A 15,203-nucleotide genomic window follows, 5' to 3' on the forward strand; every position below is an offset into this window, starting at 1 on the left:
GGGCTCAGCAGCAGCAGCAGCAGCAGCAGCCCGGGGTCAGCAGCCATGGCACAGCCTGGCCTTGGCCCTGTGGCCTCCCCTCCCCTGCCCACGGGCCCGGACCGCGGCACAGCCGAGACAGGGGGCCAGGCCGGCTGAGTCACCTGCTGGAAAAGACAAGGCTGAATTCCCAGGATTTTTCATTCTTAACATGGGAGTTCACAGAGGTGTATCAGCTTTCTCAGTGGTTTAACAGATTGTCAATTCTCAAAGCTAATTACTGATTTTATTTTTTTGTAAGACATGGAGAAAACTGCCAGCAGCTTCTCTATGCATCACTTCTGTGAGTGCCTCCCATGCAAAACCACCACACGGACAAAGCCTAAGTCTCATTTAACCATGTTTTTAGAAATAGTTTAGACTGATTTCAAAGTAAAATGCTCTGATTAAATTTTACCCTGCTATTCATCAGCAATTACACTTTTCTGTCCAGGCTCAGCTGTCCACTGGATTTTCTTGCAAACACATTCAGAAAAGCATCAGTTCCTCTGACCAAATGAACACGTCCTGAACTGGATCAGGGATGTTATAACGACAGCCAGGGCAAGCCAGCAATCCTCCTTCCCTCATGGCACAATAGGAACAGCATCTGCCCCTCTCCCACTCACCTATCTAATCTTGGCCATTCACCAAATAAAACCCATGCAGGCAAGTGCTGACTTTTGTCAGATATATTGCTTCAGCCTGGATTCCAAGGAGGTTGGCAGGGAAAGGTGAGTCACTCCACCTACACTGCTCAGAGATGTGACCACGACTAGGAAGAACACATGGAAAAGGAGAAAGTGGCTTTTCAGATGCTATGGCTGGCTGGAAAAAGGAAAAAAAATTCCTGGCAACTTATATTACCACTATGAGAATAAAAGAAGACTATGCCAAAGTAGAAACTAATCTGAACAAAAGTGAAAGAAAGTGCCAGTGTTTAGGTCCCCTCAGAAGACTTCACAATTCTCTCATTCATGTTTGTATTTCTGGGCCTCTTACTTGGTCTTTTAGGCTTTGTAATTCCCCTTCCAATCCTTCTGCATAAAATTTAAATATTAAATTTTAATTTTTTTTTTTTGTTGTTGTTGTTTCATTTTGTTTTGTCTTTTGTTAAAATGAAGTAAAGCTGACATCCTCATGATAAATCTGCATGTTGGGATTACAAATTGTCCTCTGCAAATTGCTGGCAATCAAGCACTAGGAGAAAAGTAACACTGAAAGAAAGATAATTTGGAGTTCCAAAATTCTCGGTTTAAAAAGTTTATTTTTTAAGCACTTCAGCATCATCATCTTTTTAAGACGTAATAGAACTCAAGAGAGAATTGGCAAAGAAAACAATGAAATCATGATGCTGCAAGATGAGTCATTACAAGCAATTTTATTCCACTTCATAATTAGGAGGACTGGGCAGAGGACAGACAAGGCACACATAGCAGAGCTGCAAAAAAGAATCAAACAAACTTCAAAACAACCCAACAGCTTAATGCATGGGACAGATCTAGATGCTCACTCATACTATGCACACAGAAACCCCACACATTTCCATACTGGAAGCATTCAACAATTAGACAACAATCCATCAACATTTAGTACATTTAAGTTTACAACACCTTTAAAAAAAACCAAAAGAAATAATGAATGCTTTTTTAAAGCCAAACCATTTTATTGCATTTTCTTTACTTTCTCAGTTTACCTTCCCCTAATAATGTTGTATTTTCCATTGTTTATATAAACAAATGTGTACACATTATATGGGATGTATACTAAAGAGAGGTTTTTCCAAGGAAAAAACACAAAACAACTAGAAGCCATGACTGAGTTCATGAGGAGCTTTAAAAAATAACAACTATGAAATCAAACCTTTAACAACAATACTTCAAAAAAATCTACCTCCCCTTGTTTCCAGATAAAGCATAGAGATCAAATAGCTTGTAGTTACAACTGAATGATGAGAAAGCAGAATGCAATAATTCTATCAGTTCAGGATTCTGTATTTCAGATCCAAAACTGCAGCTACAAGTAAATTTACAAAACTAAGCATAGACAAGAGAACAACTTAGTCATTAGCTGTTTGACACAAAACTATGTTATGGTATCTGACCAGGGGAAAAAACTCTCCCCTTTCCAGAGACTGTAACTTAGAGAAAAATCAATTTTACAGGGTTAAATCTTCAGAATGAGTAATCTCTACTTTAAAGTTGTGCTGATAAGGGAAGAGAAAGTTTGCTGCAGGCACAAAGACTATGCAATAGTATGACAAGTAGATTGGAAACAACTCCAGAATCCTGCCCCATCTCTATGTTTTTTAATGTGTGTGTCCATTCTAACTGTTGGAGGTGGATGAGGTGGCAATTTTCACTTTCACCACCAGCTAACGGTATACTTCAACTCTACTGGAATCAATTAAATGGATTACCTAAATTTAAGCTGTATTCCTGTTTCATAGTTTCAGAAATCTTCAAGTCCAGTGTTAACACAGTTCCAAAAAAATATAAGAAATTTCCCAACCTCCCCCCATCTTGAACACCTATTAAACATGTGCTTTCTTTCATTAATTGCAATCCAAACAGATTTTGTAAATCACATAAACTGTCATACCGGATGATTGTGGTATGAAAAGGTATGACTCCTCTGAAAAGGAACCACTTCTAAATGTTTTTATGAACAGGCAAAACCAGTTTTGCCCCATTCCTGTCATTTGTTACCTGCTGTGCTTGAATAGGTAAACTCTGCTCTGGGGAATTATGAGACCAGATGAAGAACAGAATGTTCCTATCTGGATTAACTCCAAATGGGTCAGTGGGAACTGAGTGGAGTCAACCATCCCTGAATGTACTTCCTTGGAGATTTCTGCCTTTTTGCAGTGACTTGACACTAAGCTTTAACAACCAGACACTCAAGAAGGGTGATACATGAAAAAAATTTCATGCCCAGCTGCAAGTCACCAGAGGGAGGCAAAGGAGCCAACACCTTAATTAAATGTTATTGCACAAACTTCCACAATGTGGTTTTGGAGGTTGCTCTCTTCTCCAAAGAAGCTGCCTGCTCTTTTAGATGAACCAGCCTGACTGCCTGTGGCCAGTTTCCAACTCAGGTCTCTGAAATGCCACAAGATTACCACCTACCAAAGAATGTCCAGCTCATTCCTTCCAGCACAGCACAAATTGTAAAACCAGCCTAGAGAGGGGTCACAGAGCACCTACAGAGTGGTGGCCACTGGAGAAGCAGCTCTTTGCAGCCAGGTCCTGAGTGAGCTCAGTTGCTAACCAGAGGTGAATTTCTGTCTGGAAAGAACAGCTAGACTGCAAAACCACAAAGCACCCTGGCCCATGTGCTCCTCTGTTTAAAGCTTGGCTCGGCAGTTACAATTGAACAAGCTTGGCCCATGGTAGTTACATCTGAATGACATACAGATGTATACATATAGTAATGTCAAACATGACACATTATATATGCAAATATGTTCAGGGGTTAAATATATTTGCATACATTATCTTGCTACATAAGGTGTTTTAATTCATGGAATGCTATCACTTGGACAGAAGCTTTACTTATTTTGGAAAGCATCAATCTGTTCTTACTTAGCATTTAATATTCCATCCCCAAGAGAGGATGAAGTTCTCCTGAATGTGCTGGGAGGACTATCACAAAAACAAAGCTACAAGTCCTGCTTCCCAGATGTACCAGTCAGAGCACTCACAAAGTTGTTACTGGGAGCTCCAGTAAAGAAACCAGCAACATCCAGACCTACTGCTCAGCCCTGTTTCTCTTAATCAATGCAGGGCAAGAAACCTGCAGCACACAACCACATAACAGTGGAGTCCTTACTGTCAGTAGCTGGTGTAAGGTTTTCCACCCTTCCAAAAAACATGACTTGTTTGACTATCTTTACTTTCACACTCCAAGATGTGCTTGTCACCTGCAAATCATGTCTTGCAAGCTTCTGCACTGATTACAACCTTAGAGTGTACTAGCCCTTACACTAATTTCCATCACATGAAATTTTTGATTTGTAATTACTTGAATCATTGTTTTGGTAGAAAGGGCAGAATCATAACAATCCTGTATCCTCCAGACAGCAAGGAGCTTGAGGTGTGGCATTCATATATACAGATACAGATATATGCAAACATACTAATTTGCTGTAATTCAAATTGATATCTTTTAAGAGAGACCATTATCCACATCTATTTTGTTTCTCTTTTGTTCTATGAGTAAATTCTCACGTGGAAAGATAAATATTTTTGGTGACTGGAGGCATCTGGAGAGCTTTTGAATCTATATCAAGATTTAATAATCAGGTAGCTCTCTAACACTTCTCTGGTCCAAATCAAGAAAAAATCCCTAGGCTTCAGAACCAATATTACATTAAAATAAAGGGCAGGAAAGTGACTTATTTAGGTCTTAAGACGCAAAGACACACAGCCATTTCTGGCTGATACTCTCAGCTAGCTCATATCTCCTAAGAGGGCAGAAAATGTGTTTTTAAAACCTCTGCTATAGGTTGAAGGAGAGTAAGGGAAGGCAGGCAGACCCCAGATCAGGTTGGGAGAATGAGGACTCATCAGACTGCATTCAGCTCTAAGCAAAAAACAGGTCTGAGTGAAAGTTTAACTTTTCTTATGAGTCCTTTGATTCCAATTATTCCAGGCTCAAGTCTGCTATCAACATTGCTCCTGGCATTCCTCAGCCTGGCAGCAATTGTTGTAAAGTCTCATCACAAGAGCAGGTTCTAAGAGCTAGCCAAGCTTACATAAGTCCTCGTTCGGTATTTTTCAATTTGCTTTACGTTTAATCTTCTTATACCACAGGAATTTTTTCAAAGTCTCTGGAATTTAAATCCAATAAAACACAGCTCTAGACTTACTTGTTAAAACCACACCAGACACCTCACCTAATAACTTCAATAAACCTATTATGATATATAAACCAAATTACATTTTTATCAGCAGCAGTCTTAATCTCTTAATTGCCTCAATGTAAGGAGGTATGTAAATGTCTGCTGGCTAATACACTCTACGCACTAATAAAATACAGATGTATAATATATTAATGTTAAATGTAACACATTATAGATGCAAATATGTTCAGGGGTTAAATATATTTGCATACATTATCGTGATACATAAGATGTTTTAATGCATTATGTGTATGTGTTGGCGATGGATAGAGATGGGGAAGACTGATTCAGTGATCGGAATCCGATTTATTGTGGGATACAAACATGTATATACCATTTCAGGGAGCATAGTAATGTGTACTGCAGTGATTAGGTTAAAATCACATACATAAACTTATGCATATCACAACATCTCTTGCTTGCAGAGTTTAATGAGATTTGCTTTTTCTGGTAAACCAGTCTGATTGAATCTTCTTGCAATCTAGGTCTAAAAGTCCTGTTTGCTTTTGCCAAGGCATCTTGTTATCAAATCTCTTATGTTAACTGGACCCAAAGACCATCATCTGTCTTGTGTCCCCTAATATCCCAACATCTCCTCCTTTCCTTTCAACCAAAAATACTCTTTCAACAGCCTTATTAATTAATCTCTGCATACATTGGAAGGTATCAAGATTAATACAGTTATTATCAAAATTACCACATACATACCTATCCTAAAAACAATCTTTTAGTTAAAAACTCCAGCCACTAAAAGGCTCAGGCTTGATCTTTATAAACTAAAAACATTCCCAATGGCAGTTACACTACTGGATTTAGAAAGTCTGCCAGAAGTGTAGTTGTACCAAAAGGTTTGATTCTCATACACAGGATAAATAGGGAGAAACATTTTTAGACTGATTCCTTCCCATGAATTCAAAATTAACACAAAAATCCAATTCCACAGAACCCAAGAATTCTAATTTTGGAGTTCCACCAAGGGTGCTTCAGGAGAGCAAGGGATACAATTTGTTATGAAGTGGTTTGCTTTCAAAAATGTTTAGTGTAAATATTAGTGTAAAATTCTGAAGAAGATATATTCCCCCTAATTTTTTGTGTAAATATCAGTGTAAAGTTCTGGAAGAGCTATATTCTGCCCTAATTTTTTGTTTTTTAATAACAAGAGTATTTCTCATTATGAACATGAAGGTAACATAAAGGCATAACAATATATAATAAAACAATAAACTTATCCTAAGCAAAAATAAATCAGATAATATATACAATTAGTAGCATGTGAAAAATAAAATGGTGATTTTTAAACAATTTAAATCAATTTCTTAAATATTGTACTATTATTTAGAGTCTGTAGTAATTGGCAAGCTTTATTTTTTAACGTGAGGGCTTGGAAAATCATTCTTGGGTAAAATTTTCAAATTCACCTTAATAGGAGGTTTAGCTATTACAGGTCCAAATTTGACAAGTCAAAATTACTTGAATATAATTTTGGTGCAAAAAATTTTATCTACTAGTTAAGGCCAGGACTTGGCCAGGGTCCAGGCTTTTAACTGGAAGAGTTTTTTTAATATATTTCAGAAACCTCTCAGTAATAGTAGTTAGAAAACTAGCATATGTCTTATAAAGAGCTATACAACAATAAGTGCAGGTTCGTAAAGTAACTGGCTTTCTCGTTTATCATTAGTTAGTCTATGGTACCATAGACAAATAGCAAATTAATGAAGTAATGCTTGTTATAAAAAGTCAGTGAATTCACATAATGAGATTAACAACATAATCAGGGTTACTAATATATCAGTAGAAACTGTATTAAGAAATTGAGGTTATATTTTCCTAGACATTTATGCATATATGACATTAAAGTAAAAAAATAAAAAAGAAAGCATTCAATAACTCATAACTATCACATTGATAATGGTCATAATATCGAATTGTTTCTCATTCTTCAGTACTACTTATAAAAAATAATATAGCAAAAATTGTTCTTATTTCTATAACAAAATAATGTTATCTTGTAATTTAAATGAGCCTGTTTTGACAAAAATTCATTCAGACTTTATATCTTATAATTCAACAGGTATACTTCAACAAAACTTAAAAGCAGCTTCACTAAAACTTAACCTTAATCAACTATCTCTAAAAGAACTTTAAGTTAACATCACTGAGACTAAGCAAAAATCATTCTTAACAAGAATTAACTTATTTAAACTCTACTATTACAAAAAGGTTACTGAAAATTTGTCATATAACAGTTAAACATAAAAATAAACAACATGCAAGTAAACAACTGTACTGGAATCTTTACAATAAAATTACCTTGCTAGAACTATGGAGTAAAAAGCAACCACTTAATAAAGCTGACAGTGGAGTTAAGTCTCAAAAAATCACTACAGATAAAGGTCAAGGTTTGTCTTGGATGCAAGCTAAAGATTCTTGAATTTAAAATTTATCTAATTCCTCCTAGTGAACTATGTAGTTATGCTATCTTACTAATATGTAAAAAGACACCACCTCTATACCAACACCTTTGAATTTTTCTAGTAACAATCCTGTTCAAAATCACAAGTTACTAAAATTAGAAGGTAAATCTCAACACTGGCTGGTGCCAGGCAGGGGGGCTGTACCCCCTGCAGCAGCTTTAAAGATTTCTTGTAGGATAGATTTAAGTTTGGCTTAGTAAGAGTGATGGGATATAAACATTGAAGGCTAAAACAAAAAAAGATTTAGTTTTATAGTACTAAATAGCTGTACTGAAAAATTCACAACAAAATATATTGTTAATATAAGGCAAGTTAACTGATAAGTATAACCTGTTTGACCAGGGCTAGGTGTCCCTCAGGGCTTTAGATCTGTATCAAGCGACCCTTTGGTAGCTGCTGCTCCTTCCAGTGCTTGAAAGCACCTGGGGCACTTCAGCCAGGGACCATTGTGGGAGCATCCCAACTGACTCTTGTACAAAATCTGAATGCATAAAACTTCCCCACTGTGTTAACACATCCCCCCCCCACAAAACTAGGGGAACAGACAGCACCAAAAGTTTAACTGTGGAGGATCAGCCCATCAGGCCCCTTTATTTGCACCAAGTGTTGGTTTTGCAGGCTTTAGCTCTTTCCAACCATGCCAGAGAGTCCCCAAGTCGATGATGGTCAATCTATTGGCTCCTTGAGATAACAGTCACATCGGCTCCCTTATCAATGACTCCTGTTAGGAGCGTAGTCCTTTCAGAGTCACTTTGCATTGGCATGTTCGACGCTCAGATGTAATACAGTTGTGTCCATAAAATCTGTGGGATTCCTGTGGAACCAAAACCCCCATCCCTCTGTTCAGCTGTCGGGGGTGCAGACAGGGGTGCTGCAGCAATGGGTATAAGTCGAGCTATATTGTTCCTGGCTGGGACTACACGGGGTGGCTAGGGAGTCCGTGCCATGAATCAGAGTCAACAGCTCCAGGGAGAACAAACAAACACGGTATGTGTGCGCTGTCCAGGTGGTCCGAAAATTCCTGTGGGAATCAAATGAACCAATGAACCAAGCAACATTACTGTGTTGGAGGTTGCCAGGTCCATTCCTGCGCTGGGGTGGCTGGTCGGTGACGGTCCTGCCAGGGCTGCCTGCGGTCTGGTGAAGGCTGCTTGTGGTGGCTGGGCTGGGCTGAGGTTTGCTGGGCTGAGGTTTGTGGTGGTCCACTCTGAGGCACTGGCTGGGAAATCTGTGTCTTCACGCAGTGCAGCTCCGTGCTTTGGCTCTGGTTTCCCAATATTGGACAACCTTCAAAGTCATACTTGGACCGACACTGATTACTGCACGAGGGCAAATACTGGGAGTTTTGGAGCTGGCCTCTCCCTTTTCAAAACAGCCCTTTTTCAAATGCCAAGATTTCCTGCAGGTTTGAGGGTCCCCCTCCTTATGGGCCTTTTTTAGTTGCATCCATTTTTCATGAGGGTCAGGAGGGAATCGATCAGTCTCATAATCTGAATCTATCAGCCTTGGATCGAAGGGCTTCCCCTCCTCACTGTTAGAGCTGCAGTTAGCGATATAAACTGCTATACACCATGAGAAAGGATGCCTCCCCATCTTCCCCTCCTTTCTCTGGGCAAGGGTGAGGTTGATTGCTGTGGCCACTCTTCAGTACAAGAGGTGCCAGTTTCAAGCGGGCAGGGAGAGCCAGAGTGAGGAGAGATAGAGCGGGGTAGGGGGCCGGCAGCATCCGGCCGCTCTCACTTTTTCAATGTCTTAAAAAGTATTCTCCAGGACAGGAGTAAAAGTGATTTAAGGTCCTGCTTTAGGATGGGAGAGTCATGCTTGTCCAAAAGGGCGAGCATGGTTTCATGTGGATGCAAGAGCCTGGTCAGAGAGTGAGAAATCCAGGTAAGTTTTCTCACGGTGAACTTGTGAGACTTTAGGAAGTTGCAGAGAAAGGATGATAGCTTGCTATTATTAACAACCTGCAGATGGTGTTTTCCTAATCTCTGTTTTCCTGTTCTTTCTCAAAGATTGTTTATAAGAAAGCTGTTTTTGTTAATTAACCAATCAGGTGAAATGCATTGATTGATTGACAAATCTGGTCTGTCTGTATCAGAACAGTCTATAAATAGAGAGAATTTTTATAGTAAAGCTGCTGCTGTGCAAACCAGCCTTCCGGTGAGTCTGTGCCGTCTCTTACTCAACAGCGACAGTTTCATGGATGTCTCTCTCTTTGGGCATTTCCTTTCCCACTTTCTGTTCCTTTTCAGTTCCTCTGGCTCACCTGTCACTCACAGCAGACAGGCGATTTTTGGCCCAGATGTGATTCTCTCAGTTTCACCATCGGTTCCAGGGGCTCGCCGACTGCCGCCAGTCAGGCCGGTTCACTGCCTCACATGGAGGCACCAATTGTTGGCGATGGACAGAGACAGGGAAGACTGACTCGGTGATCAGAATCCAATTTTATTGTGGGATGCAAATGCTTATATACTATTTCAGGGAGACTAGTAATGTGTACTACAGTGATTAGGTTAAAATCACATACACAAAATTATGCATATCACATCATCTCTTGCTTGCAGAGTTTAATGGGATTTTCTTTTTCCAGTAAACCTGTCTGAAAATTAGACCTAGATTGCAAGAAGATTCAAAGTCCCACTGGCTTTTGCCAAGGCATCCTCTTATCAAATCTCTTATGTTAACCAGGTCCAAAGTCCATTGTCTGTCTTATGTCCCCTAATATTCCAACAAGTATGCATACATGTACATATATATATACATGGACATTTGTCAAATATAATTTTTATTTATTAAACCAAAAAACAAATTTTTCTGTTTTTGGTTATTGCATACAGAATCACAGAAGTTCAAGACTGGAAGAGACCTATAAGATCATCAAGTCCAGTCAATGTTCTAACTGTTCACTAGATCATGGCAGCAAGTGCCACATCCAGTCTTTTTTTGAATTCTTCAAGGGATGATGACTCCACCACCTCACTGGGTAAATGATTCCAGTATCTGACCACTCTTACTGTGAAATATTTGCTTCTTAATTCTAACTTACATCTCGCTTGACGCAACTTGAGACTGTGTCCTCTTGTTCTATCTGTTGTCGGCCGGAGAAAGAGACCGACCCCCAGCTCACTACAGCCACCCTTCAGGAAGTTGTAGAGAGTGATGAGGTCGCCCCTTAGTCTCCTTTTCTCCAGGCTGAACAACCCCAGCTCCCTCAGTCGCTCTTCGTATGGCTTGTGTTCCAAGCCCCTTATTAGTCTCGTTGCCCTCCTCTGGACATGCTCAAGTAACTCGATGTCCCTCCTAAAACCTTTTTTGGAAGCTGTCAAAATTACATCATTCAGAGTATTCAGGACTAAGGATGCCAGTTAAGCCTAGAGAATTCCAACACATGTGAACCAACCAACAGTGGATGGGGCAGGCTACCCAGAGAGGTGGCACAGGCTCTGTCCTTAGAGCTCCATTTTCAAGACTCAACTGCACAAAGCCCCATGCAGCCTGGTCTGCTTTGGGCACGGGGTCAGACCAGAGACCTCCTTCAGGTGATGCTATCTACCAACTTCTTGGCCAAGCCTCCACACCCAACAGCTTGTGTTAATTATTTTACTGAGTCACTAAAAATAATTATTCTACTCAAATAATTATTCTACTCAGAGAAACAGCTGTCAATTTGTCAAGGAATTAGAGAAGTTACTATACTCTTCAGCTATTTTGCTAAGCTTTGTTTTGGAAAAGAACTACTAATTAAAAGAAATTGTCATACCTTTTCTTCACAAAACTTATAAATCAAACTGCTTATTATTCTTCACAGTTTATTAAATTCATGCAAATCACAAATCATGAAGAACCAAAAGAGATCTGTGCTTCTTGTGGGTTTGCCCTAAAATTCAGCACTGATCAATTAAAAATGAGTAAGGGAGATGGCTTACATCTGTCACACAAACAGCTCATGGGGGAAAAATTAAAATTGAAAAGCATGAAGATCTTGTCAGCTTCCTCAGGTTTTCATACACGATTCGTGAAGAAGCACAGCAGTTGATCGTGTTTTTTCCACAGAAAAGGCATCTGAAGATCATGCAAGTCCCAAAATTATCTGTTAATCATTAATCAAACAAAAGACAAATGAGAAAGCAAGGGGGAAGCTTCCTTTCTTTACTCACTCATTTGTTCACATGACTGCCAAGGATCCTGATGATCCCAGAGAGCCTGCCCTATGTACCCACTCAGACACCCACCCCCTGTCAGCATCTTAAATAAAAGTGCAAAAGGGTTCCTGCAACAAATGCAAACCTTTGCCAGGGAAATCTGGGAACAGAACTGACAGAAAGAGGAACTGAAAGTCTGTAATAGAAGCAAAGTAAAGGCATTGTTCCCCCTCCCACATTTAAATGTCACTTCTTGAAAGATCTACTAGGAAACTAAACAATGAAGAAACAAGTATTTGGGGTCTTTTCCTAAAAAAAACAAACAAAAAATGCCAAAAATAACAAAAATAAGAACCTATATACATCACCCAGGTTAGAGAAAAACACTGTCAAGAAACATCCTTTTTGTCTTTTTTCTGAGGACCAGCTTATGAGATATTGATATCTTAACAATTTCATTTCAGTCAGCTGGTAAAGGAGTCTTGCTTAGAAACAGGCAGCTAGAGCAGGGAGCAAAATAGGCAGAAGCCTCAGTGTGCTAATGAGAGGACATTATTTATAAACTGAGATCACTGACACAAATTCATGAGGATAGTTACTGTCTGTTGCATTTATCTACTAAAACCAGACAATTACTGAAAAAGATTAAATGCAAGAATAGCTACTGCAGAATATGGCAGTGTCACAAACCATGACAACTCTCAGCCAATGAGAATGATTCACATGAGGGTCAGAAAGTTACATGCTAAGCAACCATGGCAGCACCAGGACATCACTACAGAGTATTTCCTTTCAAGATGCTAAATCATTATTAATCTACTTGTAATTTTAGAAAGGAATTCTTCATGTGTAAAATAGAGAGAATTTGTTTTGGTCCTGTTTTTCTCTTGCTCATACCATTTCCCAAAGCAAAAGTACACTACAAAGCAAAGTACAGATTCTTTGCTGCATTCCAGAAAATACTTGTAAAAATAGTAGGAAAAACATTTCATTTCAGAAAAGAGATCAACAGAAAATGTAATTCAAACATAAAAATTTAACCCTTTAGCATAAGAAGATAGTTCAAGAGCAGAACATGCACGCACACCGTTTCTATTATATGAAATATTTAGTGCTATAAAAACAAGTGGCTTGCTCAAAACATCAACCTTAAAGAATCAAGACTGACAAACACCTTACCACAAGATTGCCAGATGTTAAAACCTACTTCCCCATGAAACATAAAGAAAAGGAATAAATGTCAAGCCTCAAACATTCACATGGAACGACAGAAGACAGAAAGCTTCTGCAGAAACATCAGCGCCCATTTCAGTAAATGTTTCCAGACAGAGGATGTCTCTCAAATTTCTGGCCATCACTAAGGCAGACACCATCACAGAAGCCTCTGAGCATACACATTCAGTCCTCCTGAACAGTTCTGGTACAAAATTCAAGCTTCCTTTCTTCCAGCACCTTCACAGTGGCAACACCTACACACCTATCATTAAGGTCAGGGCTACAAAGAGCCAACAGAAAAGTGCATCCTTCCACGGTCTATCTTGACGCATGGCATCAATCATAAAATCTCATTTTTTACTTAAGCTACACACCCAAAGCAGACATTTCCTTCTGTTACATTCAGACAAGAAATGGTTGAAAGAAGCTACTAAACTCCAACGAGTGTTATAACTGGAAGCTTTAAACATCTGAGCATCTGCAGAACTGCTCAAATTGATACATCCTGCCCAACGTTGGCAAGATCACGCCTCAAAGCCGGAGCCTGTGGCAGGCAGCCCTGGCTGCAGGGACGGAGGGCTGGAGTGAAGGTGTCTGTCTCCTCTTATTCATGGCGTACTGGGGTCCCTCCCGGGAAGAGCACCACAGACCCGCATCCCCATGCCCTGGGGAAGCGGGGCGGGCACCGCGAGCATCCCTCTCTGCTGTCAGGCTAAATACTGTGCACCACGTCACCCCACCCAGTTCTTGACTCCCCGCAGGAGAAGGGGAATTGACACAGGAGGAGGACAGAAGCCGAAGCCTTCAGGCCGAAGCATGGCAAGCAGGGAGCGAAGGAGACCTCGAGGTGACTCACCCCTCCCACACCTTCTTTTTTGAGATCTGCCGGGGGGAAGGGGGGGCGGGGGAAGAACGGCACCCAGCCGCGCTAACTCCTCCTCTGGGATCCAAGCGTTCAGCCAGCCCACCCCGCAGCCACTGCGGTGCGGCACACCCCCGGACGGGCGGGCCCGGGGGACCCCCAGCCCCCGCCCGCCCCCGAGGGAGTGACCCGCGGAGGTGCGGCCCGGCCGGGGCGGGCGGAGCCACCCCGGGGAAGGGAGGAAAGAGGGCGGGCAGGGGCGGAGGGGCGCGGGCTGTCGGCGCCTCCTCTCTGCTGCACTGCAGAGGCGCCATCTTCCCGCGCCTCCGGCCCGCGGGGGGGCTCGGGCCGGCCCCGACCACCGCCCCCCCGGGCACCGCCTTCCCGCGGGGCCTCTGCACCAGCCGCCGGGGAGCTCTGGCCGCCGTCCCGCACACCTGCGCCGCCCAAGGCCCGCTCCCCCCCATGGGAGGATACCACCGGCTCCGCAGCCCGGTTTCGCTTCCCTGCCGGGGAGACGCCCTCGCGTCCCGGCTCACAGCCTGGCTGCTCGCCCCGGCCCCCGCCCCATCGGGGTACGCCGCGGGGCCATCCGCCTGCGGAGTGCCTGCTCCTGGGGAAAGTTCCCCTCCCCGAGCCCCCGGCGGAGCCAACCCCAAGGCAGAACTGGTGCCCCTGGCGTAGGGGGCAGCGCCCCGGCAGCCGGACACGCTCAGCGGGGCTGGGGGCGTCAGCACCGGGAGCTCCCAGCCCCGCTCCCTCCCCGATGCCTCCGCCGCCCCCGGCTCGCCGCTCCTATTGTTCGGCGGCAGCTAGGGATGGAACACCCCTAGGAAAGCAACGCTCGCCTGCCCCGCCGCGGCCAAGCCCACGCCGCGGGGGCGGCTGCGGACAGACAAAGCTTCGGAGAAGCGGTGGAGGGTGGTAGGGAAGCCCCCGCCCGCTGCTTCCCGCCCCACTTACCTCTAGAGCCCGGGCGGCGCCGGCGGCCAGCAGCAGGACGGCTAAGTGGGGCAGCATCGCCGCGGCTGGGAGCGGGGAGGAAGGAGGGGAAGGAGGGATGCCGTCCGGCGAGACGCGACGGGATCCGACTGTAAATCCTCGAGGCCGTGCCGCTGCCGAGGAAAACGACTGATGTGCGGCGGCTCCGGCAGCGGCGCGGCGGGGCCGGTCAGCTGATGGCCCGGCCCGCCCCCGAGCGGGCGGTGCGGCCGCCCGGCCTGCGGGGACCCCTGGCGGCGGCGCCCGGGCGGTGCGGCCTGCCTCGGGGCGGGCGGACCGGCTCTACCTGCCCTCGGTGGGTCTGAGGGAGCTCCCGTGCTCTCCTCGGCCGCTCGGTACCACCCATCACCTTCCCCGCACTGCCTGTCCGCCGCCCGCATCTCCAGGGACCGGGGCGCCTCCATGCGCGGTCCCCTCTCGCTGAGGCACTGCGTTCAGAAAGGGAACCCCCATTTTTGCAAGGTGCTCACAAAACCACTCAAATCTAAACGTGTTGTGTGGTTTAAAGGCTATTTAACACATTCTGCCTTTGCTAGCAAGGTTGCACACCGGGCCGGGATCTCCTGTTCCTGTCGAGGTGCAGGTGA

General features: G+C 43.3%; 1 protein-coding gene across 2 annotated transcripts in view; it reads right to left on the bottom strand.

Annotated features, from left to right (window-relative positions):
• APP (amyloid beta precursor protein) overlaps positions 1-14,802 on the bottom strand; it is a 194,270-nt gene extending 179,468 nt beyond the window's left edge. For both annotated transcript variants that reach the window (XM_058800412.1, XM_058800410.1), the window contains exon 1: positions 14,578-14,802. In XM_058800412.1, coding sequence (XP_058656395.1) covers positions 14,578-14,634 — 57 coding nt within the window. In that variant the 5' untranslated portion in view covers positions 14,635-14,802. The remainder of the gene's footprint in view (positions 1-14,577) is intronic.
• Between the last annotated feature and the right edge of the window lie 401 nt (positions 14,803-15,203).

The sequence above is a fragment of the Ammospiza caudacuta genome, chromosome 2 (assembly GCF_027887145.1).
Source record: "Ammospiza caudacuta isolate bAmmCau1 chromosome 2, bAmmCau1.pri, whole genome shotgun sequence".
NCBI classification, from domain to species: domain Eukaryota; kingdom Metazoa; phylum Chordata; class Aves; order Passeriformes; family Passerellidae; genus Ammospiza; species Ammospiza caudacuta.